Below are 27,977 nucleotides of genomic sequence, written 5' to 3' on the forward strand. Positions count from 1 at the left end.
TCATTGTTGCCTCTAGTGGCCAATTTCCACATCTCCTGACGTCCTCAGACATGGATGGACGTTGAATACTGACTTGTATCACGGGTGACCTGGCTGGTTGTATTAGGTGCATGTGACAAATACAATTTCATTTGATTGATTTGATGTGATTTGATTTGACGCCAGTGTTTTTGCGTGTGCGCGTTGATGTGTGTGTTTGAGGTCTTGCCGAATTCCTGACTGTTCCCTCAGGGTTGTTTGCAGTGCTGTTTCACCATGTTCCCACGAGGCTGTGTTAGCTAGAGTAGAGGGGATTTAGACAATACTGATGTCCTGAAGTTTCATCACATTCTCAAACAGCCTGATTACTACCGTATGGACTGAAGTTACATCATCCCAGAATATCAGGTCCTCTGCCTGTACTCGTGTGTGTGTGTGTGTGTGTGTGTGTGTGTGAGATCAAACATGTTTGAAAACTCATCTCATGACAGTGTAGTGAAATGTTAGGACATCTGTCTGTCTGTCTCTCGTTCAGCCCTTGGGGTCTGTGTTCGTGCCACCTCTCGCTTCTGTCATTTTATCTTGACTCTAAATGTCTCCCCCACCAAGTAACCCTGACTCATGTAACTCCTAACTACACAATACCTCTTCCTCAGTGCCTGTCATGCTAACTAGCTAAGCATTAATCCCATCTGTGTGAGCGTAAGAGAAGGCCTATGGAGATGTCATGACTGCCCTATACCTGCCCTATAACCCATTAGCTCCCTTACTGCCCCAGGAAGCTGGCCTTGATCTCTGACACAACTCCTTAGGTTGACAGGAACTAACACACACCAGAGTTAACTGGTGACGGTAGGGGTGCGTTTCAGAACACCTGTGTCACACGTGGTAAAATTTTAAAAAATTGTAAAGTTAGGTAACAGTAAAGCGCCTTACATTCTGGGAGGTCAACAGGTCATAGAGGTCACGTTCGTTGGAATGAATGTCGGACCAAGGTGCAGCGAATGTTGAGTTCCACATTATTTATTAGGAAGTGAAACTAAGCAAAGACAAATAAAATAAACTAACAACGAACCGTGACAACAGCGAATGCTACGTGCACTAACTCAAATCAATATCCCATAACCCACAGGTGGCAAAAATGCTACTTAAGTATGATCCCCAATTAGAGACAACGATAGCCAGCTGCCTCTAATTGGGAATCATACCAAACACCCAAACACAGAAAACTAAACTAGAACCCCACATAGAAAATAATAACTAGAAAAAACCCCAGTCACGCCCTGACCTACTCTACCATAGAAAATAAGAGCTCTCTATGGTCAGGACGTGACAGTAGAGAGCAGAGCACAATCATTGTTTACAACATGAACACACACACACATACTCAAGGAGCTTCAATGGTAAACCAGGTGAATCCAGTTTTAAATGGCTCAATGTTTAGCACGTGTGTACACAAATTCATGCGTGTGTGTGTGTTGAATTATTAACTTCCATTAGCTGTAATCGTATTGGTCACATAGACATGGTTAGCAGATGTTAATGCGAGTGTAGCGAAACGCTTGTGTGTGTGTGTGTGTGTGTGTGTGTGTGTGTGTGTGTGTGTGTGTGTGTGTGTGTGTGTGCGCAGATGTATAGAGATGAACATTGGCCTGTGTGGTGATGAGACAGTAAACGTTCTGTCTGACTGGCAGTCACATTATAGATATAGGACACTCAATCCATTCTGCCTTCAAAATAATACATAATTCATAATGCCATCTACTTCCATAACTCCATATTTATAGATTACATACATGACGTCAGACAGTGAAAGCGTGTAGTCCTGTCCACTGATAACATCAAACATTCAAAACATTCCAGCTATGAGTCACTCTTACTGAGTCACAGCATCCATAATGTGAGCTCAGCTAGCCACATGACTTGTGGGTTTCCTGTGAGGAAATGAGGGGATATGTGGTAGTACACTGCCCTCCTGTGGTCACTGGGTGTAAATGCATCTGAGTTGATATAATTATCAGGGAACGTAGTCAAATGGTCTCCTCTAGCCCACACCTCTCCTTGAGTAGCCCCAGCCAGTCCACTTCATTCATGTATTCCAGAACAAGCCCAGCTGATTCAAATGGTCACCTAATCATCAAACCCCTCATTAGTTAAATCAGCTGTGTTCGTTCTGGGATTCATCAAATACGTGGACAGGCTCTGGGTACTCCAGGAGAGGTTTGCGAAACACCGCACCAGAAGATACAGACAGTTTGATCACCTTTATAAAAACAGTATCTTATCAAACTATTTCAAAGGGCAGACCTTTCTAAACATTTCAGATCGACATTTATAGTCCAGCTTCTGTTCAGCAATCTGTACATTGGAGCTCTACATTAAAATGCTTGCCATCCCCATCTCGACCCTTGTTGGTGTGACATGGTTGTCAAGTGGCGACTGTACCTTGGCCAGTGGCAGGAAATAGTTTGCTGCTGTGTCTAAGTGGATTATGGGTCAGTGACGGATCGCTCGCTCTCAGATTAGTCTGTCTGTCCCAGGGTACCACAGCGCTGGGGAGAGGGATGGTGGGGCGTCAGGGTGAGGCATAGAGAGATTTGTCGGAATGAGGAACAAACATGAGGGAGGGAGGGAGGGAAGATAGAGTCATATATGCATAGACAGTAGGCTACAGGTGGGTGAGTGAATGAATGAGTCAGTCTACTACTATGCTGCCCTCCACTGGAGAGAAAGGGCACTGCTATTGATCTGTCCTGTGAATGCACAGAACTGTTGTGGTACTGTATCTAATCACAGATTAATCATAAATGACCTTTATCGCTAGTGAGATAATAGTACATTATATCACAGTGTAACACCAGGATCCCTGTTGCAGATAGAAAGAGCAATAGTAACTTTGACCTGTTTGTCAGTCTCTGAGAGGGTAAGGCACAGGAAGGAAAGAGTGGCAGGAAGATAGCGGTTTTAGTATTTCAACTAAATTCTCATTCTCCTCGATCTCTGTGACACAAACTCATGCTTGAATGCAAATACGTAATGGGACATGTATTTACAAACATCCTATTTTCATGTACAGGATAAAAAACAAATAATTACTGCTGAATCTAGGCATCTATAATAATTTAGTCACATGCCTCTGAAGTGCAATTATAAAACACAGAATCGTGTAAACATAAACCATGAATTTATCCATGTACATTGAAACCAACCACTCCACCGTCCGATTGTGTGACAATCTACCTGGATCTGAGCAATACCAATGGCAAAACAACACATTTTAATATACTAGGCTAACTGCCTAACCGTGGCTCTTTTTAATAAAACTACAGATACACTCAGAATTAAATAGAAAATGTCTCAGTAAATGGTTAAAGTGGATTGAACAGACACTTATGTGCAGGGATAAAACAGACACTATTGAATAACAGGTTATGAGTACAATACAACATTCTCAGTATTCCACACAATCTGGGCAATCGGGTAGTGACTCCTAAAGTAGTCTGTACACCACAGGAGGTTGGTGGCACCTTAATTGGGGAGGATGGGCTCGTGGTAATGACTGGAGCGGAATCAGTGGAATGGTATCAAATGGAATGGCATCAAACACATGGTTTCCAGGTGGTTGATGCCATTCCATTTGCTCTGTTCCGGCCATTATTATGAGCCGCCCTCCCCTTATCAGCCTCCACTGCTGTACACCTTGGCAGTATGAAATAGCTGAGGTGAGATGTTATTGACTGGTTGTGGATACGTTATTGACTGGTTGTGGATACGTTATTGACTGGTTGTGGATACGTTATTGGTCTGTTAGGTAAGTGTCCTTGACTCCTGTCTGTGATGTGTTGTTGTAATGAGTAATTGATGCGTTGTGAATAGGATGTCAGAAGGTAATAGATGGTTGTGAATATGTTGCTGGTACAGTGGGTTGTTGATGGGTTGTGAATATGTTGCTGGTAGGTTGTTGTACGGTTATTGCAGGTCAGGGGCCTTTGATGTGGCCCATAGCTGGGTTGACGAAGGAGAAGTTGTTAAACATGGTTTGGTCCACACTGTTCATGAGGGTACGATCTGCATACGACAACCTGGGTTTCTCATTGATAAACTCCTTGTCAAAGTTACTGACGTCACTGGGGGATTTCTGCATGGACAGGAGAGAGGGGAGAGGTTACAACGCACACCCACACAGCGAGCACACACACATGCATACAAATGCACACGTAAACAAACACACACACACTCGCAGTCTGAGGATGTACGTACCACAGTTGGCCTGAAGGGCGGTGCCACCTCTCGTTTCTCCAGAGCGCTCCAGTCTGTGTCTTTGAAGAAGGAGTGTTGACGGATGTTCCCCTTCACACCCAGCCTCCTCTCCGGCTCCCTCACAAACAGCTATAAAACAAACACACCATACAGCTGAAGTCGGAAGTTTACATACACTTAGGTTGGAGTCATTAAAACTAGATTTTCAACCACTCCACATATCTCTTAAAAAAAAAAACTTTTACCCCCTTTTTTCTCCCCAATTTCGTGGTATCCAATTGGTAGTAGTTACAGTCTTGTCTCATCACTGCAACTCCCGTACGGACTCGGGAGAGGCGAAGGTCGAGAGCCATGCGTCCTCCGAAACACAACCCAACCAAGCCGCACTGTTTCTTGACACAATGCACATCCAACCCGGAAGCACCAATGTGTCAGAGGAAACACCATACACCTGGCGACCTGGTCAGCGTGCACTGCACCCGGCCCGCCACAGGAGTCGCTAGTGCACGATGAGACAAGGACATCCCTGCCGGCCAAACCCTCCCTAACCCGGACGACGCTGGGCCAATTTTGCACCGCCCCATGGGCCTCCCGGTCGCAGCCGGCTGTGACAGAGCCTGGGCTCAAACCCAGAATCTCTGGTGCCTTAGACCACTGCGCCACCCGGGAGGCACACGCTCCACATATTTCTTGTTAGAAAACTATAATTTTGGCAAGTCGGAAGGGACATCTACTTTGTGCATGACACAAGTAATTTTTCCAACAATTGTTTACAGACAGATTATTTCACCTATAATTCACAGTATCATAATTCCAGTGGGTCAGACGTTTACATACACTGAGTTGACTGTGCCTTTAAACAGCTTGGAAAATTCCAGAAAATGATGTCATGGCTTTAGAAGCTTCTGATAGGCTAATTGACATCATTTGAGTCAATTGGAGGTGTACCTGTGGATGTATTTCAAGACCTACCTTCAATCTCACTGCCTCTTTGCTTGACATCATGGGAAAATCAAAAGAAACCAGCCAAGACCTCAGAAAAAAATGGTAGACCTCCACAAGTCTGGTTCATCTTTGGGAGCAATTTCCAAACGCCTGAAGGTACCACGTTCATCTTTACAAACAATAGTAAGCAAGTATAAACACCATGGGACCACGCAGCCCTCATACTGCTCAGGAAGGAGATGCGTTCTGTCTCCTAGAGATGAATGTACTTTGGTGAAAAAAGTGCAAATCAATCCCAGAACAACAGTAAAGGACCTTGTGAAGATGCTGCAGGAAACAGGTACAAAAGTATCTATATCCACAGGAAAACGAGTCCTATATCGACATAACCTGAAAGGCCGCTCAGCAAGGAAGAAGCCACTGCTCCAAAACCGCGATAGAAAATCCAGACTACGGTTTGCAACTGCACATGGGGACAAAGATTGTACTTTTTGGAGAAATGTCCTCTGGTCTGATGAAACAAAAACAGAACTGTTTGGCCATAATGACCATCGTTATGTTTGGAGGAAAAAGGGGGAGGCTTGCAAGCCGAAGAACACAATCCCAACTGTGAAGCACGGGGGTGGCAGCATCATGTTGTGGGGGTGCTTTGCTGCAGGAGGGACTGGTGCACTACACAAAATAGAGGACGGAAAATGATGTGGATATATTGAAGCAACATCTCAAGACATCAGTCAGGAAGTTAAAAAGTTAAAGCTTTGTCGCAAATGGGTCTTCCAAATGGTCAATGACCCCAAGCATACTTCCAAAGTTGTGGCAAAATGGCTTAAGGACAACAAAGTCAAGGTATTGGAGTGGCCATCCCAAAGCCCTGACCTCAATCCCATAGAACATTTGTGGGCAGAACTGAAAATGCGTGTGCGAGCAAGGAGGCCTATAAACCTGACTCAGTTACACCAGCTTTGTCAGGAGGAATGGGCCAAAATTCACCCCTTATTGTAGGGAGCTTGTGGAAGGCTACCCAAAACATTTGACCCAAGTTAAACAATTTAAAGGCAATGCTACCAAATACTAATTGAGTGTATGTAAACTTCTGACCCACTGGGAATGTGATGAAATAAATAAAAGCTGAAGTAAATCGTTCTCTCTACTATTATTCTGAAATTTCACACTCTTAAAATAAAGTGGTGATCCTAACTGACTTAAGACAGAGAATTTTTACTAGATTTAAATGTCAGGAATTGTAAAAAAAATGATTTTATATGTATTTGCTTAAGGTGTATGTAGACTTCCGACTTCAACTGTATACACACACACACACACACACACACACACACACACACACACACACACACACACACACACACACACACACACACACACACACACACACACACACACACACACACACACACACACACACACACACACACACACACACACACACACATCAGGACAGAGGATGCCTAGGTCACAACCTCCACTCCAATGGGAAAAAGACATCAGAGCACCCTCATGAAAGGTAACCAATCACACGCAGACACACACAGTACAGGTCACATCCATCCCAACCGTCGATCATTCATGTTGATGTATGTAATCTGGTGCATAGTTGACAACGTTGCCGTAGTTCATTCGTCGTGGCATTGCAGTGAGTGAGACCTTGATGAGGATGTCTCGTGCGTCCTTGGCCAGCCATTGGGGGTAACAGGGGTCATCTGTCCTGATGGACTGGAACAGTTCCTCCTCATCGCGACCATGGAATGGAGACTGGCCAATCAGCATCTCGTACAGCAAGACCCCGAACGACCACCAGTCCACTGAGCTGCCGTACTTCTGCCCCAGCAGAATCTAAAAAAAAACATGACCATTCAGTTCAACATGACATCTCTTCATCATCATCATCACTTCATGATGTTTATCTAAAACCAGTACATTAGACAGAGATGGTATGTAATTGATTAATGATACAAATCAATGAGGGTTGATTTAAGGGTTGAAATGCTGATAGTAAGAGCGTAGATTCCTATGGTGATGGTGAACATGCAGTCACCTCTGGGGCGATGTAATCAGGTGTTCCGCAGAAGGTGCAGGTCCGCGTGTCTCCCTCCATGTTCTCCTTACACATCCCAAAGTCTGCTATCTTTATATGGCCTTCTGAGTCTAACAACACGTTGTCCAGCTTCAGATCCCTATAGACAATGCCTTTGGAGTGGAGGAACTGGAGCCCGCAGATAACCTCAGCAGCATAGAACCTACAGCCAGAGGGAGGAGAGAGGGGATGTGAGGAGAGAGGGATGGGTGGAGAGAATGGAGGGTGTGTGTGTGTGTGTGTGTGTGTGTGTGTGTGTGTGTGTGTGTGTGTGTGTGTGTGTGTGTGTGTGTGTGTGTGTGTGTGTGTGTGTGTGTGTGTGTGTGTGTGTGTGTGTGTGTGTGTGGTAGACATAGCCTAGTTGTGTGTATGGGTTAACTTACGTAGATCTCTGCACGTCAAACTTGTGACAGTTCTGGATGTGGAACATGAGGTCACCTCCGTTCAGATACTCCATCACAAAGAACAGGTTCTCCTGTCACACACACAACACAGTCATATCAACAAAACCTGTGGTTTGTTTGTGTGTGTGTGTTGAGTGCGTGTGTGTGTGTGTGTGCTACCGTGGTCTGGAAGGTGCAGTGGAGGTGTGTGAGGAAGGGATGTTCCCAGGCCAGGGAGAGGACTCTCCTCTCCACCATGGTACACTCCACATCATCATCCATCAGAACCACGTCCTTCTTCAGAGCCTTCACCGCAAAGAACTCTCTACTGCTCTTCAGCTCGGCCAAAAACACCTAGCAACACACACGGATGATACGTCATGTAGGAAATCACTGTCTTTAGCTATTCAGGCTGGTCAAATGGAGGTGAAGGATCAGTCAGGCAACGTCTAAGTACAATCACGAAGTCTCTTTAGTACACTGGATCCAGGAACACAGAGCATGGCTAGAACATGTTCAAAGACCAAGCAACACAAGTCGCACTTTTATATTTTTTCGGTTTCATAACATCACTATGACTAGCGTTGAAAAACTACTGTTAATTTATCTAAGTATATTTGCTGGTAATCTATGGTAATTTTGGTAATTTATACCGGAATAATCTTTCTAAAATGTTTTCACTCACAATATGTATTTTTTCTTTAGCTTAATATCTGTGTCCATGTTGTCCACGGGTTTCTAGTGGATAGACCGTACGATTCAAGAGAAAACAGCCTAATTCATGAAAAAAGCATCTCATCAACAATGACATAATTTCCAATTTACTCTGCAACTCTTCCAACTATTGACTTTTTTCACAACTGCCAACAGTTTGGCACCAACACATTTGCAATAAAAACATATTGACAGAGTAAAATAAATAAAAGTGTGTAAAAATGTAAAGGATATATTATGCTGAAACACTCATATTCAACACCAATGGTATTCACTAAGTTGATGGGTTATATTTAGGATAATGGTTTAAAGCTTTGTCATTCTAGCTTGTTTATTCAAAACGTCTTTATTGATTATTTTATATACTTTACATTTTATGAAAATTCCATACAATCTTTTTAAACCTAATGTTTTGTACACTCAGTGTGTGTTTGTTCACAATGCAATCCCTGTAAATAATGAAGTACACTTTCATCTGCACGGTTTCCATCAGCTAGAGCGAGACATATCATCATAAACTGAGACAAGACTTGGGCTTGATAAATGTCCTAGTTATCAATGGACTGAGAAACTGGTTGTGGGTTCAATTCCCACGAGGGACCAGTACGTCAACAAAAAAAATGAAAATCTATGTACTCGCTCTGGATAAGAGCGTCTGCTAAATGACTAACATTTACATTTAACATTTAAGTCATTTAGCAGACGCTCTTATCCAGAGCGACTTACAAATTGGTGCATTCACCTTAAGATATCCAGTGGAACAACCACTTTACAATAGTGCATCTAAATCTTTTGGGGGGGGGGGGGTTAGAAGGATTACTTTATCCTAAAATCTAAACGTCAATGTAAACTCATTGTATGTTATAGAAACACTAGACCCATGTCTCAGTTTATGGTGATATGTCTTAAGCCCAGATAGACAACGTATACCCCCAGTGAATCTAGGGGCTCAATAGGTGCAGTGGTTTCCCTCTCTCTGGTACCTTGCCGAAGCTGCCTTTGCCAAGCATCTTGTGCAGGATGAAGTTGTCCAGGGTGAACTTGTGAAGGTGGTCTTTTCTGGGGGCGGCGTTCAGCGTCTCATGCTCCTCCATCACAGGGGCAGCCATGTCCCCCTCCGCTGGGTTGTCCCACGATATACCCTGCTGCTCTGGAGAGGGGGGGGGAGGGGGGAGAGAGAAGGGGAGATAGTAATTTAGTCCTATTAAGTCTCAAGTTGACTACAAAGTCCTCACAGATGCATGAATGACCAGGTTGACCATGTGTGGCCTCCTTACCTTTTCGCCCAGCGGTGGCTGCGGTCGGGGGGAGACCTGCCACTAAACCTGAAGGTTCCCGCACCACCCCTGCCTGGCCCACACCCACCGGCCCGCCTCGACTATAGATCTCACTCTCTCTGGAGCCCCTGGCCTATAGGAAAATGCATAGACAGATGTAACAATTAATAACATAACGCAATGCTACAGTATCTGTATAACGGGCAGGGATAGATTCCTTATTTACAATCAACATACATTTTTGTAATATTTTTTCATGCAAAGCACTTTGGAGCTATTGTGGATCTGTCGGACAGCACTGACTTCCTAACCCCTCGACCTCTGAACTCTGACCTGCTGTTTAGTCTCGATCGTGGCCAGGGCTTCAGCCATCAGTTTCTGGTTGACTCCACACAGGTTGGCCACCTTTTTCTGGCACTTGTGATGAACGTTCATACCGCACTCTGCATGGGCAACACACATGGTTACACAGTATACAGACACAGATGGAACGGGATGATGAAATCAATACATTGTGAAATAGGGAATTATGTGAAAAGGTATGGTGCAATATAATGGTTTGATAGGGTACTGTTACGATTTGAGTTGGCAATGGTATGATGTGATTGTGTAATGACAGTAATGTGATCTTATAATGTGATCAGGGTCTCTTCCACAGGAGGTTGGTGGCACCTTAATTGAGGAGGATGGGCTCGTAGTAATGACTGGAGCGGAATCAGTGGAATGGTATCATATACATCATACACATGGTTTCTATGTGTTTGATGCCATTCCACTTGCTCTGTTCCAGACATTATTATGAGCCGTCCTCCCCTCAGCAGCCTCCTGTGGACTGTCCTCTCACCTTCACACTTGAGTCCCTGCTTGGCCAGTCCCCACAGCAGCGTGCCACAGTGTTCACAGAACGTGGGGCTCTTGTAGTTGTACACCTTAAACCTGTGGGGCATGTCGATCTTAAAGCGCTCCTTGTGGATCTGCAACACACAGCAAACACACTCGGTCACCTGAACACGCCGCTCGACAACCCTTTGTTGCCACGGAAATACAACACAGGAAGTAGGCAACAACTGCTTTGGACGTTTTAGGGAAGTAAAATCCCTGGGATAAAACTGTCATTTTTTTCTCTGTCTAGGATCGGTGAGTACTGGTAAACAGTGAGTACGGTAACCACAGAGCTGTCTGCTTCGAGGAACCAACCCGCTGTCTCAGTGTGTACTGTGAGAGAGAATAAGTTACAGTCAGTGTGTATGTGGTTGACTTTAACCAACAATGAACAAGTGTGTTACCTATGAGCTAAACCACAGTCCCCAGATGCCCAGATACACTGTATGTCAGTCTGTCTGCATGCAATCTAAGTGGACCTCCAGTCATTTAAATCCTCATGTCACAAACACCAAGACAAAGTGGACACATCACAGTTTACTGCCACTATTATTGGAACCCTAGCAACTAAATATAATGACAAATCCAAGATGCTCCAAAATGCTCAAGATCCCTTATTGTCCTAATTGTATAGAAACGGACTACAATGTACAGGCCTACCATGGTCTCTTTGCTGTTGATGGCCGACCCAGTGCACTTGGCGATGATTTTGTCAATGCATTTCTTGTGGATGGCTGCGTTGCACTCTGAAAGACCAAGGATGGGGGGATGAGTGTGTAGACGAGAAAGGACGGAGGAGTGTAGGGATAGAATATGGAATAGGTAGAAGATGAGGGGAGAGAGAGAGCAGAGATACTCACGTCGACACTGATAACCCTGCTTATTCAGACCCCTATGGGGAAAATAAACACAACATGAACAGGAATCAGGAAAGAAACACTGGATGATGTGGATAATGTTTAAATATAAATACTGTAGTGTTTGTTTCAGAGGGACAATGAAAAAAATAGAGAGGATCTTTGTGAATGATGTCATTACGATATAGTATTTGCACTCCAATTGACTAGGTTTTAAATAAAGTTAGGCTGTGATATACATACTGTACAGACAGAAGGGGTACTAGGTTTTAAATAAAGTTAGGCTGTGATATACATACTGTACAGACAGAAGGGGTACTAGGTTTTAAATAAAGTTAGGCTGTGATATACATACTGTACAGACAGAAGGGGTACTAGGTTTTAAATAAAGTTAGGCTGTGATATACATACTGTACAAACAGAAGGGGTACTAGGTTTTGAAATGGGTTTCCATGGCCGAGCAGCATCACACAAGCCTAAGATAACCATGCGCAATGCCAAGTGTCGGGTGGAGTGGTGTAAAGCTCGCCGCCATTGAACTCTGGAGCAGTGGAAACGTGTTCTCTGGAATGCTGAATCTCGCTTCACCATCTGGCAGTCCGACAGACTAATCTGAGTTTGGTGGATGCCAGGAGAACGCTACCTGCCCCAATGCATAGTGCCAACTGTAAGGTTTGGTGGAGGAGGAATAATGGTCTGGAGCTGTTTTTCATGGTTTGGACTAGGCCCCTTAGTTCCATGTAAAGGGAAATCTTAACACTACAGCATACAACAACATTCTAGATGATTCTGTGCTTCCAACTTTGTGGCAACAGTTTGGGGAAGGCCCTTTGTTTCAGCATGACAGTGCCCCGTGCACAAAGTGAGGTCCATACAGAAATGGTTTGTTGAGATCGGTGTGGAAGAACTTGACTGGCCTACACAGAGCCCTAACCTCAAACGCATCGAACACCTTTGGGAGGAATTCGAACGGTGACTGCGAGCAGTGCCTAATCGCCCAACATCAGTGCCCGACCTCACTAATGCTCTTGAGGCTGAATGGAAGCAATGTTCCAACATCTCGTGGAAAGCCTTCCCAGAAGAGTGGAGGCTGTTATAGCAGCAAAGGGGGGACCAACTCCATATTAATGCCCATGATTTTGGAATGATATGTTCAGGTGTCCACATACTTTTGGTAATGTATTGTATAGACTGACCAGGTGACCAGGTGAATCCAGGTAAAAGCTACGATCCCTTATTGATGTCAACTGTTAAATCCACTTCAATCTGTGTAGATGAAGGGAAGGAGACAGGATAAAGAAGTATTTTTAAGCCTTGAGACAATTGAGACATGGATTGTGTACAGTATGTGCCATTCAGAGGGTGAACGGGCAAGACAAAAATTAGGTATGGTAGTAGGTGCCAGGATCACCGATTTGTGTCAGGAACTGGAACGCTGCTGGGTTTTTCACCCTGAAAAGTTTCCCGTGTGTATCAAGAATGGTCCTCCACCCAAAGGACATCCAGTCAACTTGACACAACTATGGGCAGCATTGAAGTCAACATGGGCCAACATCCCTGTGGAACGCTTTCAACACCTTGTAGAGTCCATGCCCTGACTAATTGATGCTGTTCTGCAAAAGGGGGGGGGCAACTCAAAATCAGGAAGGTGTTCCTAATGTTTGGTATACTCAGTGTGTAGTGTTTTGGCTCAGTGGACGTACCAGACAAACTCTTTACAGACGGAGCAGAAGGTGGGCTGGGGGAAGAAAGTGGCGCTGAACTCGTGACATTTGACCTCATGGACCTTGGCCTGTTTGATGGCTCCGCGTCGTGCGTGGAGGGCAAAGACTCCCGGATCCCTGTCTCTCTCTCCAAATCCATCTCCCTCACCTGAACCTGTGGCGTCTGGGAAACAGGCACACACACATGAAAGTTATGTACAGTGCATAGTCTTGTCACAGTTAAAAGACAGAGGAAGAGAAAGACATGCGAGTCATATTTGCACGCTCCTCTGTGAACGCATGATAGGAATGTCCCTCTGCCAGTCTGTGTGTGTGTGTGTGTGTGTGTGTGTGTGTGTGTGTGTGTGTGTGTGTGTGTGTGTGTGTGTGTGTGTGTGTGTGTGTGTGTGTGTGTGTGCAACGACAGAGAGATAGAGAGAGGAAGGGTAAAGGTGAATATCTTTCTATTTGTGAGTAATGTAATTGAAAGGGCTAAATGATCAGATGATTAGTACTGGACAATCAATGGACCACTCATTCTGAGTGCTGATCATGAGTAGTGGTGAGACTTTATACATAGACAGACGTCTGAGAGGTTTCCTCACGCCTGTTACAACATGACTTTATGACCCTTCAGAGCGTGTTAATAAGACCCCAACAAGAGAGGGCACTGACAGAAACTATGGGGAAAAGATGGGGCTCTGGAATGGTTGTAACCACACAGGAACAGACATACGCAGACATTACGAAGTCTACAATGGTTCTGAACCCTCACCACTCTTCTCCAAGTAGTATCTGGCCTCCATAAGTAGACGGCCCTGTGGCTTCAGCTCCACCTGAGACAGAGATAGACAGAGAGATAGGTAGAGAGAGATAGAGGGGAAGAGGGAGAGGGATAGAGAGAGAGAGATAAAGAGGGAGAGAGATAGATAGAGAATTCAATAGATAGAGACAAAGAGAGAGCGATGGAGAGAAGGAGAGAGAGAGAGAGAGAGAGAGAGAGAGAGAGAGAGAGAGAGAGAGAGACAGATATATCCCCATATCAAATTGTGTGGACACAACACATTCCCATCGCTCCAACCCTAAGACAGTGGATCCCCCCCCCCCCCCCCCCCGTTGTCTTACCCAGATCTCCAGTTTGCCGTTCTCCTTTTTGCAGCGTGAGGCCAGGGTGTCCAGCTGCACGATGGCTTCAGACTTTAGTTCAGCGGTTTTATCCTTCACCACCACGTGCATGACACGGCCCCGGTGGACATGGGCATCAAACGTGCTGCTCCAGGGGGGGTACATGGTGGGCTTCTTCTGCTTGTACACCTGGCCCTTCTCTGGAGGGGTAAGGGTGTGTATGTAAAGGGGGGAGAAAGACAGGTAGAAACAGACAAGAATTTTGACATTAGTCTATCTGTCATTGGTCCGAAATTTTTCCTGACATGTGACCTGACCAGGAGCAAAGAGTGGTCTGTCTCTACCACAGGAGGTTGGTGGCATCTTAATTTGGGAGGACAGGCTGGTGGTAATGGCTGGTTTCCATGTGTTTGATGCCATACCATTAGCTCAGTTACGGGACATTATTATGAGCCATCCTCCCCTCAGCAGCCTCCTGTGATGTATAACTTTCACTTTCACTTTCACTTCAAAGTATTTTCCTTCTGCCATTTAAATGTAACCTTTATTTAACTAGCCATTTAAATGTAACCTTTATTTAACTAGCCATTTAAATGTAACCTTTATTTAACTAGTCATTTAAATGTAACCTTTATTTAACTGGCCATTTACATGTAACCTTTATTTAACTAGCCATTTAAATGTAACCTTTATTTAACTAGCCATTTAAATGTAACCTTTATTTAACTAGCCATTTAAATGTAACCTTTATTTAACTAGTCATTTAAATGTAACCTTTATTTAACTAGCCATTTAAATGTAACCTTTATTTAACTAGCCATTTACATGTAACCTTTATTTAACTAGTCATTTGACAGGCATTCCATTCCAGAAATGCATGTTCCTGCCATAGAATGGTAATTCTATCACTGTCTGCTCTCGACAGAGACAACACTACCAGCTGTTGTCTACACTGAAAATAATTTCCCTCTGACAGGGAAAAACTGTCTAATTCTCCCCAGACAGACAGCTCATATTTTTCATCATGTTTCCAATCCGCCTTTGGCATGAGAGGGCGATGTGTTTTGCTTTAGAAGTCCCACACACCTCTGAGTAGGCTTTTGTCAGCCCAAGTCACGATCAGTTCCTTTGTTATTCTCTCTGTAGTGGTTAAGTGACATTTGACTGAGGTGTTGCTTTCATTTTTCTGTTAGGTGCTTTAGCCACAGTGGAGTTAAGAAACGAGTCTGAGCCAGTCACAGCTTCGTAGTAAGGACTCCCTTATACTACTCTGACTCCAGACCCAAAACACTCCTCCTCAGTAATGTGTTCCGTTCAATTTCCAATCGCTCTGTTGGTACAACTGAATGCAATCAGTTTGCAGCTGCTTGTAGGCTAGCTAAACCAACAGTGGAATATTGGTGGTAAGCATCATACTGTACTGATATTTACTTTCGTCTGGGCCTTTTGATGGCATGGCAAAAATCAGTACAGAAATCAAATTGACTTGAAATGAAACTGAATAACAGGTCTTCCTGTGAACTAATACACCCACGCACATCTCTCTCTCTCTCACACACACACACACACACACACACACACACACACACACACACACACACACACACACACACACACACACACACACACACACACACACACACACACACACACATGCAGACACACACACACGCAGACACACACACACGCAGACACACACACACGCACGCACACGCACGCACACACACACACACACACACACACACACACACACACACACAGCGTTTCTCTACCGCTCTATCTCTGTCCAGCTACCAGAACAGCTCTGTGGTTGAAGTGAGAAAGAAATGGGGAAAAACTACGTAGCTCCCTCCTCTTTCCTCCCCACGTCTCTCTCTGTTTTTAGCCCTGTAACTGTCATTTTTACCAACGGTTAAATATAGTCAGCAAGGAAACACAACTGTCCATTAGCACTCTGAAGTACTGCTATTTAGAGGTAATACTGACATGAATCATAAGCCCATTTACACTAATGGAACTCCTGGAGAAGAAAGGTCTGTTTTATTAAATGTCTGTCTATAAATATATCTGCCCTCTTTAATGCATAGACACTGTAGATGGAGTAAACAGGGACACGCTCACTGGGCACAACTTCCTCCTTCACTTGCAGCCCATGCGAGACAACAGTCCTCCAGAAAATCATAGAGGTTCCCATGTTTCCCCCATCACATCTCTCCGACACGTACGCACACACACACACACACACACGCTCCAACTGACCTGTGTCTATAGCCTCCTTCATGTAGACAGCACAGAACGGGCTGATCATCTCTTCATGGTGGGCCAGACCTGGGTCCATCTCGAAGCTGGAGAAGCCGATACGCAGGAACGGAGACATGGCTGCAGGTACCACTCACTCTCTGACCTCCAGACAAAAACCTCAACTCAATGGTCACACAACCTCCAGAAAACCTTCAGAGAAGGTCTCTCGCCACGGAAACAGTGATCCTCACAGTGAAGAGTTGTGCTTCGGTTAGTCCTTCTCTTGGGGAGAGTAGTCTTTGTGTGGATGTCAGCCCCCTCTCTGACACAGTCCCCCTCGCACTGACTGGCCTTTTTCTCCAGATGAGAGATGGGTTGGCGAGGGAGGGAGGGAGGGAGCGAGAGAGAGAGAGGGAGAGAGAGGAGAGGAGGGCTCTTTGGCTCGTAGCGGCAGTTCCGCCCTTGACGCCTCGCTCCTCTGGTACTGATAAGAGCTGCCCGTCGCCCTGAGAAAGGAAGAGAGAGAGAGAGAGAGAGGGAGAGAGAGAGAGAGAGAGAGAGGGAGAGAGAGAGAGAGAGAGGGTGAGAGAGAAAGAGAGAGAGAAATAGATGGAGAGAGAGTGAGAGAGAGAGGGAGAGAGAAAGAGAGAGGAAGGGAGAGGGAAAGAGAGAGCGAGAGAGAGAGGGGGAGAAAGGATGAGAGAAAACGTCACAAGTCAGCATTAGTTATACCAATTCTCTAGAAATAATACCACCAGACCAGTACATTGTACACCAAACAAATACAAACCAGTACCCCTTGTTTACATTACAAACAAACTAATCAGCCCTCTTAGTACCTAAAGCAAAACACCATATATTTAGCACTAAAGACCAAACAAACCAGCACTCTGGGTATCCAAAACAGCTTATACCTCCAGAGGCTAGTAAACCTCAGCTAGCCTATTTCCCCAGGCACCATGGAGTCCAGTATAATCCCTGACTGTGAGTCAGTCCACAACTCAGGTGCTACCAGCTAGCTCTAAGCTGTGGTGCTCCCAACACCAGTGAGCTGTCTGTGGTTAGCTAGGTGGCAGTGCTGATGGAGGAGAAAGAGACTGAGTGTCAGAGTGATATTTGAGGCCAGGTTGTCATAGAGGAGACTGGGAAGGCCCTATTAATAGATGTGTAATGGTAAACTCTGATCGGGAATACGCAGGGAAGAACTTCCAGCAGTTACAGCCCAACCCGGGCCTGGGTCACCCACAAACATACCTCCCGTTAAACCCCCCATACCCAGACACACACACACACACACACACACACACACACACACACACACACACACACACACACACACACACACACACACACACACACACACACAGTGCCAAATGTTGTGTGTGGTGTCACCGTTACTGTTAACAGGTGTGCAGAAGGATCAACAGCTAAGTATAATGGACATCCTGCTGCCTGCTTCCTCCTGATTCGTCTCACACCGAGGCTCAAACCCAGGACCTCTGCCTTGCTAGCACATGCGACTGCCATCCTGACTAACCAGTCAGAGCAAGTGGCGACACTTCCGGCTGAGGAGTACATAAGCATCAACACAACTATTGATATACACACAAAGTTCAGTTGTGCTTCAGGATAGATACAAAGCTCTTCTGTCCTCGGTAACTATTAGGAACACATCTATAATACCATACAACAATATAAAGTGCTCAGTCTCAATAATTAACAAGCATTGAGACACACACACACACACACACACACACACACACACACACACACACACACACACACACACACACACACACACACACACACACACACACACACACACACACACACACAGCCATACCTCCCAAACTGTGATTCTGCACCACCAAGCTCCTTGTAGCTGTCTTTAGCACCCACCACCTCTCTGCATGTTACACAAAGCTCTCGTTAACATGATGGGACTTCCTGTAGTCTGACTCGTTAACCACACTTCCTGTTTCTGAGCTGAGTTCTGTGAAGTCACACAGGTGGGTCTCTCTCTCTCTCTGACAAACAAGAGAGAGAAAAACACTGAAATGTACCTACCACGTACCAACATGACTTAAAGTAACACTAGAGAGCCTGTGTGAGAGATTGTTGGATTAGGAAATGTTCAGTCACGATCAAAACGTGGAGAGTTCAGCTGCTTTGGTTGTTCTGTAACAGTAAGAGAACGTTAGGTGAGGACCACCTCAGGGCATATTGTTGTTTGGTTACACTCTAATGAACATCTCCCTATCTATCCACACAACTTCCTCAAGCCATCTCTCTCATTAGCCATCATCTCTCTCATATCTCTGACTCTCTCCGACTCTCTCCCACTCTCTCTCTCTCTCTCTCTCTCTCTCTCTCTCTCTCTCTCTCTCTCTCTCTCTCGCTCTCTCAATTCAATTCACGGGGCTTTATTGCCAAAGCATCTGAAATGGATAAACAAAAGTGAAATAAACAATAAAAAGTGAACAGTAAATATTACACTCAATGTTCCAAAATAATCTTTCTTTCTTTCTCTTTCTTTCTTTCTTTCTTTCTTTTTTCTTTCTTTCTTTCTTTCTTTCTTTCTTTCTTTCTTTCTTTCTTTCTTTCTTTCTTTCTTTCTCTCTCAATTCAATTCAATTCAATTCAATTCAATGACATGGCAAGTTCATTATTACTTACATTGTCAAAGTATACATATAGAAAAATAATATATATATCTATATATATATATATATATAAAATATATTTAAATAAATGGTGGGACCAACAGCAATAATAATAGTAGTAGTGGACATGGAATTACCATTAACAACCACTACAACAACAATATTAATGAGAACAACAATACATTAAAGTAATGGTAGTAGACCAGTCTCAACATGACTGAGAAGACACATGACCTGGTATGAAAGACAAAACAAAACAAGATGGGAAATATTATTGACATTACATTGAACTTTTCAATGTAAACTTTTCAGGTTGTGGCAGGAGGACACATATTTGGCTGCCAAAACTGCACATTTTGGCTTTTCACCCAATAAATATTAGATTTTTTCTTCATCTTTTATAGTTTCAAATTCTTCGATTTGAATTATAATTTTGGGAAAGAAATGTTCTCTTAGGTCTGAGTATTTGTCACAGTGTAATAGGAAATGCAGCTCTGTCTCTACCTCTCCCCTGGAGCAGAGTGAGCACGGCCTGTCCTCTCTGGGCAGCCAGGTTTGTCTGTGACGACCGGTCTCTATAGCCAGACTGTGCTCACCGAGTCTGTACCTAGTCAGTGTTTTCCTCAGTTTTCTATCAGTCACAGTGGTCAGATAGTCTGCCACCATGTACTGTCTGTTTAGAGCCAAATAGCATTGAAGTTTACTTAGATTTTTTTGTGGTGTCTTTCCAATAGGTGATATATTTTTATTTTTGTTTTGTGATGATTTGGTTGGGCCAGATTTTCTGAGTGCTGTCCTGAGGCTCTATGGAGTTGGTTTGGGTTTGTGAACTGAGCCTCAGAACCAGCTGAAACAAGGGGACTCTTCTCTTGTTTCATCTCTTGACATTGTAGAGCTGTGTGATGGAATGTTTTGGGGTCACTTCTTTTTAGATGGTTGCAAAATTTGATGGCTCTTTTTTCTATTAGAATGAGGAGGGGTTATTGGCCAAATTCTGCTCTACTTGCGTTATTTTGAGTTTTTCTTTGCACTTGCAATACAGTCTTGCAAAACTCTGCATGCAGTATTTCGATTGGATGTTTGTCCCATTTGGTAAATTTATTGTTAGAGATTGGACCCCATACTTCGCTGCCATATAGAGCAATTGGTTCTATAACTGATTGGAACATTTTGAGCCAGATTCTAATTGGAATTTCGATTTTAATGCTCCTTTTAATGGCATAGAATGCTCTTGATTTCAGTGTTGTGTAGGGTGATATCAGGTGCTGCCGATTCTTCTAATGTTTTTGCCAATTCATTAATGTAGATGTTAAATAGTGTTGGACTTATTGGGCAGCCCTGTTTCACTCCCCGTCCCTGAGAGAAGAAGTCTGTTTGCTTGTTGCCAATTTTAACCACACATTTGTTTCATTGTACATTGATTTAATAACATCATATGTTTTCCCTCCAATACCACTTTCTATTAGTTTATAAAAAATACCTTTGTGCCAAATTGAATCAAACGCTTTCTTGAAATTTACAAAACACGAGTAGATTTTGCCTTTGTTTTGGTTTACTTGTTTGTCAATTAGAGTGTGGAGGGTGTAAATGTGGTCTGTTGTACGATAATTTTTTAGAAATCCAATCTGGCTTCTGCTCAGGACGTTGTGATCGCCAAGGAAATTATGTAGTCTGCTATTTATAATACTGCAGAGAATTTTCCCCAAGTTTCTGTTAACGCAAATTCCTCTGTAATTATTTGGGTGAAATTTGTCTCCATTTTTATAGATTGGTGTGATCAATCCCTGGTTCCAAATATCGGGGAAAATACCTGCAGTGAGGATAATGTTGAAGAGTTTGAGTATAGCCAATTTGAATTTGTGGTCTGTATATTTGATCATTTCATTTAAAATACCGTCAGCACCACAAGCCTTTTTGGGTTGGAGAGTGCATAATTTTTCCAATAATACTTCTTCTGTAATTGGGTTATCCACAGGATTCTGATAGTCTTTGACTCCTGATTCACGGATTTGTAATTTTTCTTGTATATCTTTTTGTTCTGGGCTCTTTGTTATATTGCTGTAGAGGTTTACAAAGGGATTTCTCCACATATCCCCATTTTGGATAGCCAATTCCTCCTGATGAGGTTTGTTTAATTTATTCCAATTCTCCCAGAAGTGGTTTGATTCTATGGATTCCTCAATTCCATCCAGCTGATTTCTAATGTGCTGTTCCTTTTTTGTTCTTAGGGTGTGTTTGTATTGCTTCAGTGTTTCCCCATATTGAAGGCGTATATTTTTGTTGTCTGGTTCTCTGTGTTTTTGATTAGATATATTTCTCAATGACTTTCTTAGATTTTTGCAATCATTATCAAACCATTTTTCATTTTCTGTTATTTTTGGTTTGCTCTTATGCTTCTTTAGCTTAGCCAAGGAGGCTAATTTGTCAAATATAGAGTTTATGTTCCAAACGGCCAAATGTGCACCTTCGTTGCTGCAGGAGAATGTTAAGGATAAAAAGTTGTCCAGGAGAGATTGTATTTTTTGGCTACTAATTGCTTTTTGGTAGATGTCTGTACTGTTTGCACTCCATCTATAGGCCTGTTTAGTACCATGTCATTTGTTGGGCCGTGATGCTTCATGGTTGGGTTCCGCTCTTCTCAGATTTACTGTGGCCTGAGAGAGGTGTTAGTGGGCTGACTGTGAAGGCTCTGAGAGACTCTGGGTTTAGGTCAGTGAGGAAGTAGTCTACAGTGCTGCTGCCAAGGGATTAGCTGTAGGTGTACCTACCAAAAGAGTCCCCTCTCAGCCTACCACAGACCCTGTGTTCGACAGAGCTTCACGAGCTGTACTCCATTTTTGTTTTTCACTTTGTCATAGTTGTTTCTGTGGGGGTATGTGGGGAGGGAAAGGTTGTTGCTTCCTGGTAGGCGTTTATCCCCATGATTGTTAATAGTGTCTTGTTCTTCTGCTGTTCTAGCATTCAGGTCTCCACAGACCAGTACGTTGCCGTAGGCCTGAAAGTGACTAATTTCCCCGTCTAGAATGGAGAAACTCTCTTCATTGAAGTAGGGTGACTCTGAGGGGGGAATGTATGTGGCACAGAGGAAGACGTTTTTATCTGTCAAGACAGCCTCCTTGTTGATTTTTAACCAGATAAAGAATTCTCCTGTTTTGATCAATTCAATTGAATGAATTAGTTCAGATTTATACCATATTAACATTCCCCCTGAGTCTCTGCCCTGTCCTGAGTCTCTGCCCTGTCCTGAGTCTCTGCCCTGTCCTGAGTCTCTGCCCTGTCCTGAGTCTCTGCCCTGTCCTGAGTCTCTGCCCTGTCCCGAGTCTCTGCCCTGTCCCGAGTCTCTGCCCTGTCCCGAGTCTCTGCCCTGTCCCGAGTCTCTGCCCTGTCCCGAGTCTCTGCCCTGTCCTGAGTCTCTGCCCTGTCCTGAGTCTCTGCCCTTTCCTGAGTCTCTGCCCTGTCCTGAGTCTCTGCCCTGTCCTGAGTCTCTGCCCTGTCCTGAGTCTCTGCCCTGTCCTGAGTCTCTGCCCTGTCCTGAGTCTCTGCCCTGTCTGATTCCTTTTAATTTAGTGGATGGTAGGATTATCTCCCTATAACCTAGTGGACAGCCAGTGGAAACATCACCTCTGCACCATGTTTCCTGTAGTACTACAATATCAATATCATCAATTTCTTTCAGGAAGTCTGGGTTTCTGCTCTTTAGCCCAAAAGCAGAGGACTTCAATCCTTGTAAATTCCAACATGCAACGTAAAAAGATTTCATAACTTTTTTTTCTTTACCTTCAAAATGAGACAAACACTCACAATCCAACCAGAACTATTAAAATAGGACTTTTCAATTAACGTAAACTCTTATTATGCAAATGCGATTTGTTTATCATTTAAGCATTTGTGTCATGCCACTTGGGTGGATGTAGTGTGAGGATGGTGGAGTTGTTGTGCTCATCTTACCATGACCCTCGGCATATTACATGTGAGCATAGTAGACTCAGCATTTGTTTAATGTCACTCATTTTGTTGGTGGGGGCTGGGCCAGTTGCTCCTCTCACAGCCTGTGCGTAGCTCTGCCTGCTGGGCTGTGGCTCCTCCAAGTGTGGGTCTGCGGTGGGGGGCAGGGGGGTGGGAGGCCTCGTCTGGGTGGCTCTGAAGCTGGGCTGGGGTGGTCTGCGCTGAGCTGGCTGTGGTGGGCATTGAGGTTGGTGGTGCTGTAGTCGTGGCTGGGGGGTCCAGGGTGCTGATGGGCCTTATCAAGCAGCTCCATGGCACTCTGGAAGATGTTGGGCACCACACCTTTCTCCTTTGAGTCTAGGGAAAAGTTTCTTCTCCTGAACAAACTTCCCATTTGAGTCCATGAACAGGACGATGTCAGCCAGTGTTTATTCTGGACTGGAGGGGGTATTGGGGTGCTGGTGGGTGTTGGGTGTTGGAGCTGGGGTGTGGCTGGTCTGTGCCGGTCCTGCTGTCAGTGGGAGGCTGTTCTGTGGGCTGGGGAGGAGGCGTGCAGCAGGCAGGGCTGGGGAGGCCTGGCTGGTTGAGGTGGGCTCCCCTGCTGTGTGAGGGCAGGTCATAGAGTGGTGATCTAGCTGCTCCTGCAGCCAGTGCTCTGTTCTCTTTCTCTCCTGCAGCCTGTCCCCTGTTCTCTTTCTCCTGCAGCCTGTCCTCTGTTCTCTTTCTCTCCTGCAGCCTGTCCTCTGTTCTCTTTCTCTCCTGCAGCCAGTGCTCTGTTCTCTTTCTCTCCTGCAGCCTGTCCTCTGTTCTCTTTCTCTCCTGCAGCCTGTCCTCTGTTCTCTTTCTCTCCTGCAGCCTGTCCTCTGTTCTCTTTCTCTCCTGCAGCCTGTCCTCTGTTCTCTTTCTCTCCTGCAGCCTGTCCTCTGTTCTCTTTCTCTCCTGCAGCCTGTCCTCTGTTCTCTTTCTCTCCTGCAGCCAGTGCTCTGTTCTCTTTCTCTCCTGCAGCCTGTCCTCTGTTCTCTTTCTCTCCTGCAGCCTGTCCTCTGTTCTCTTTCTCTCCTGCAGCCTGTCCTCTGTTCTCTTTCTCTCCGGCAGCCTGTACTCTGTTCTCTTTCTCTCCTGCAGCCTGTCCTCTGTTCTCTTTCTCTCCTGCAGCTCCTCTCTTAGTGAGGTCAGATCGTTATTACTGCTCTGCCTGTCTTTTTGGAGCTCTCTCACCTCCTTTGTTAGATCAGCCAGCTCTCTCTTGAGTCCGTCTCTCTCTTGCTGAACCTCTTTCAGCTGTGTTGCAGGGCTACTGTCCTGCTCTGTCCGCACCTTGGTTAGGAGCTCCTCTAAGGTCTGGTTGTCTGGTTGCTGTTTGCTCTCCCTGAGCAGGACCACCTCTCCCTCCAGTCTGGTGAACTCATCCCTCATGGCAGCCATGGTGGTGAGGAGGGCCTGAGCCTGCTCTACACTGAGGGGGTCGCTCTCCTCCTGGGGCGTGTCCTCCACTATGGTGGGAAGAGAGGTGCTGGATGTGCCTTTTTGGGTGGGGATAGTAGGGGTGAGGGTGGTGCTGGTGGAGTTTGTCTTGTGGGAGGGCATATCACTGGTGGTGTCCTTCTCTCTCTCCGCTCTCTCCTTAATGGTCTGACAGTCTGTTTCAAACAGCCTAATGTTACCTGGCACCATGACAGTCCCAGTCTTGTAGAGGTTGATTGTTATCATGGTGCTGTCAGGGTCGTCTGTCTCTTTGACTTTCAGCTTCCACCCATTACAGATTCCCTCTTTATGGATGGGTAGTGAGAGCACACTGCTGAGCGCCAAGCATTTGGCTGGTCAGTGAGAAAGATGAGATTACTCACATCACTGTTTTTGTAGAGGTCTGCGAAAAGGGTTTCTGGCCTCCCCTTTAGTAGTGTCTGTTTAAAAGCTTTCCTCGTTGTGTCATTTTTGGCCTCTGGTAGAGAATGGATTCAGCGCTGAGGGGGAGTGGGGACATGGTGCCTGTGGGCTCTGCTACTACTGCTGCTGCTGCTGCTGCTGCTGCTCTGTTCTGCTGACCCGTTGCCATAGCAACCGATTTGTTTGTCTGCTGCTGTTGCTAGCTAGCTCTAATTTAGTTCAAAAACCAGCAAAAAGAGTGACAAATCTTCACACAAAAAAACAGAAGATATGTTTAAAGTTAGTCCGTGCTCCTTTTTGGTTTACTCACTCAGTTTGGTCGTTTGATGTAGTTGTATTAACTCCCCTTGCTAGGTTTGTTCTAGCTCATTTCTTCTGGCTAGCTTGTTAGTCTGTTGGCTAGGTCTTTGTTGTGTAGCTAGCTAGCTAGAGTCAAAACTTCTTAATTTGAGGCGCAAAGTTACTTTTTTTCTGAATGAATAGAGTTGTTGTTCATCCCTTGTCTGGAATTCTTTTTCGATTAGAGTGTTTATCTCATTCTAAAACCCCCAAAATATGAAATATATCAGGAGCTCATGTCTGTCTGTCTGTCTGTCTGTCTGTCTGTCTGTCTGTATCTCTCTCTCTCTCTCTCTCTCTCTCTCTCTCTCTCTAATGTGTTATAAGTGGCCTTAATTCCCATGTTTTTATGCTGGAACAACAACAGTGGTCCTTGTTACACCCAGAGGTTCTTACATCAGATTAGCAACCCTAGTATTTCTGTTGTAAACACAACCACTTCATGTCCTGTATAGTTATGTGTTGGTTATGATGCTCTGTGGATACCTTAAGGGTCATAGAGGTTTAACACAAGATGAACTCTTTCAATACTGTTTTCCTCAACTACTCAACTTACTGTAGTGTGTGTGGGTGTGTGTATACATGTCTCCCCACAAGCCCTCATGAAAGGCTAGCGATCTCTTTCATCCTGACCTCCACACACACACACACACACACACACACACACACACAGAGAGAGAGAGAGAGACTGAAGATCAAACACAATGACCATCGCCATATGAGCAACTTTTTCCTCAGTTTGACCTTTAGTGGACCTTTCATGAGGGTCAAAGAGCCTCCCATCAAACCTTCCTCTGTAGGCTCCACCATCAGAGAGAGGTGTGTGTGTGTGTGTGTGTGTGTGTGTGTGTGTGTGTGTGTGTGTGTGTGTGTGTGTGTGTGTGTGTGTGTGTGTGTGCGTGCGTGCGTGGGTGCGTGTGCGCGTAGCCAGGTCACCCATGATATAAGACAGTATTCAATGTCCATCCATGTCTGAGGCTGTTGGGAGATGACGTTGAAACTGGCAACTAGGGGCAACAGTTAGCGCTGTTACCTTCAAGTAGGGTTCTGTTTGGCAAGGGTGAAAGTTGTTCTTGAAATGTTGGTTTTAATCCTATCCCAAACCTTTACCCTTACCTCAACCATTCAGCGTTAATGCCTGACCTTGAGAATTCAGAGTTAATGCCATAACTTAATCCTAACCTTAAACATTCGGAGTTAATGCTTAAACTTAACCTTAAACACTTACACATTTTTTGGAACAACTTTGAAATTTGATGTTTGAGAAACATGGATAAACGTCTAATTCTGACGTGAGACTGTGAGAGCTTGTTGGTGTGTGTCTTTGTGTGTGTGTGTAGTCTTTGAAGAACTTCCCTTTGTTGTAATTGACAAGGACACGTGTGTGACATCTGTAGAGGTCCTCAAACATGTGACTGTTAGACAAGGCACTCAACTAGTGGCTGGTGGGTAGAGTGTTATGAGACCAAAGGGGGAATAAGAGCGTGATTGACCTCTGTTTCCACAAAATCCCTCTGAAAGGAATTACAACAAGGTACTATCTAGAACCTAAAAGGGTTCTGCGGCTGTCCACATAGGAAAACCATTTGAAGAATTTGAAGAAAAATGTTATGCAATGGGGACAGCCAGCCAAATAACCTTTTGGAACCCGTTTTTCTAAGAATGTAGCTTTGACCCTTGAGGTGTGCCTCATAATAACATTGAGTGATCACATCAATGGAGTACAAGTAAAAACAAGGAGAGCTTTGTCTATAAGTACACCTACTTAACTAATTCCTGGCTTACATTTAGAAACATAGTAAGTTTTACAGCACTGAATACATGAAACATGACAATTATGTCAGCAAATAAGTGCCTATGGTAGGCTACTAATCCTATTACTCAACTCTACTCCAGGCATATGTATATTAGGCTACGTTGCAGCATATCATTCATATTTCATTCATCTTTCTCTACCATTGACTATAGGCCTACCTCCTTTTGAAGTCTCTGGTGTATTTTCAAAAGAGAAGATTGATTCTCTGACAAGTTGGTGCATGGATGGGAAGGTTATAAGTGCATGCCAATCAGGATTTAAAATTGAAATTGTCTTTTAATTTATGCAGTAGCCTATATTTCATACTAGTGGAATGATCAAAATACCCAAATAAATCAAAATAAATAGGCATAGCTAGTAATATACAATGTTCTTCTATTACAGGCTGGAAATGTGTCAATATGCAAATGATGAATAGGTATAACGGAATAAATGCATGCCTACCTTTAAAAGTCAAACTACAAAACACAACTTCTTTGGTGTTGCGGTTCATTTAAAGCTAATGTCCATCTTGCTGGTTCAGAGTTTTGTAATAACTGTGTCGAAGTAGCCTTGTGGAGGCACCAATGAATAAGTGCACCTCTATTTTACCACCAGCAGCACAACCGCAGAAATCAAGGTAACGCCTCTTTACTATAAATCGGATTAATTAATGAAGAATTCAATGATGCCCCCCTGTGGAGTGAAGTGGTATTACAGGTGTGCAAAACACAGGTAGGCTGGAAGGATTTCCGCAATGCGGAAACATTCGTTGTGCATCTATGGTTGAATATCCCAAGAAATCCGAGTCTTTTCAGATCCTGAACTCCCTGTGAACTCAGGCTCGTCCTATTTACTACCAGTGTTTGTAGAAACATACCCCGTCGATC

The 27,977-nt window shown here is 44.4% G+C and overlaps 1 protein-coding gene across 3 annotated transcripts; it reads right to left on the reverse strand.

Moving 5' to 3' along the window:
- Positions 1-1,743: 1,743 nt before the first annotated feature.
- On the reverse strand, positions 1,744-27,659 carry LOC115198847 (protein kinase C theta type-like). 3 transcript variants are annotated; one of them, XM_029761186.1, is made up of 17 exons: positions 27,553-27,659; positions 16,477-16,964; positions 14,218-14,417; positions 13,868-13,928; positions 13,093-13,276; positions 11,393-11,424; positions 11,193-11,278; positions 10,495-10,624; positions 9,984-10,093; positions 9,651-9,783; positions 9,357-9,523; positions 7,840-8,013; positions 7,660-7,751; positions 7,238-7,439; positions 6,847-7,035; positions 4,240-4,368; positions 1,744-4,117 (listed from the first exon to the last, which is right to left on the reverse strand). In XM_029761186.1, the coding sequence occupies exons 2-17, from the start codon at positions 16,592-16,594 to the stop codon at positions 3,959-3,961; spliced, it is 2,166 nt and encodes a 721-aa protein (XP_029617046.1). In that variant the 5' UTR covers positions 16,595-16,964; positions 27,553-27,659; the 3' UTR covers positions 1,744-3,958. The 3 variants fall into 3 exon arrangements, with proteins under 3 accessions (XP_029617046.1, XP_029617047.1, XP_029617048.1); XM_029761187.1 differs by lacking the exon at positions 27,553-27,659 and adding an exon at positions 18,302-18,472; XM_029761188.1 differs by lacking the exon at positions 27,553-27,659 and adding an exon at positions 17,373-17,721.
- Positions 27,660-27,977: the final 318 nt, after the last annotated feature.

Source organism: Salmo trutta, chromosome 8 (genome assembly GCF_901001165.1).
Source record: "Salmo trutta chromosome 8, fSalTru1.1, whole genome shotgun sequence".
Lineage (NCBI taxonomy): Eukaryota > Metazoa > Chordata > Actinopteri > Salmoniformes > Salmonidae > Salmo > Salmo trutta.

Bases quoted from the DNA above. Each gene is read 5' to 3' on its own strand.
- LOC115198847 (XM_029761186.1), bottom strand. From the start codon at position 16,594: ATGTCTCCGTTCCTGCGTATCGGCTTCTCCAGCTTCGAGATGGACCCA. The intron at 7,440-7,659 runs GTAAGTTAACCC...CTCTGGCTGTAG, and splicing joins TTTGACGTGCAGAGATCTAC to GTTCTATGCTGCTGAGGTTA. The intron at 4,369-6,846 runs GTCTCACTCACT...TTTGTTTTATAG, and splicing joins CACGAGACATCCTCATCAAG to CTGTTTGTGAGGGAGCCGGA.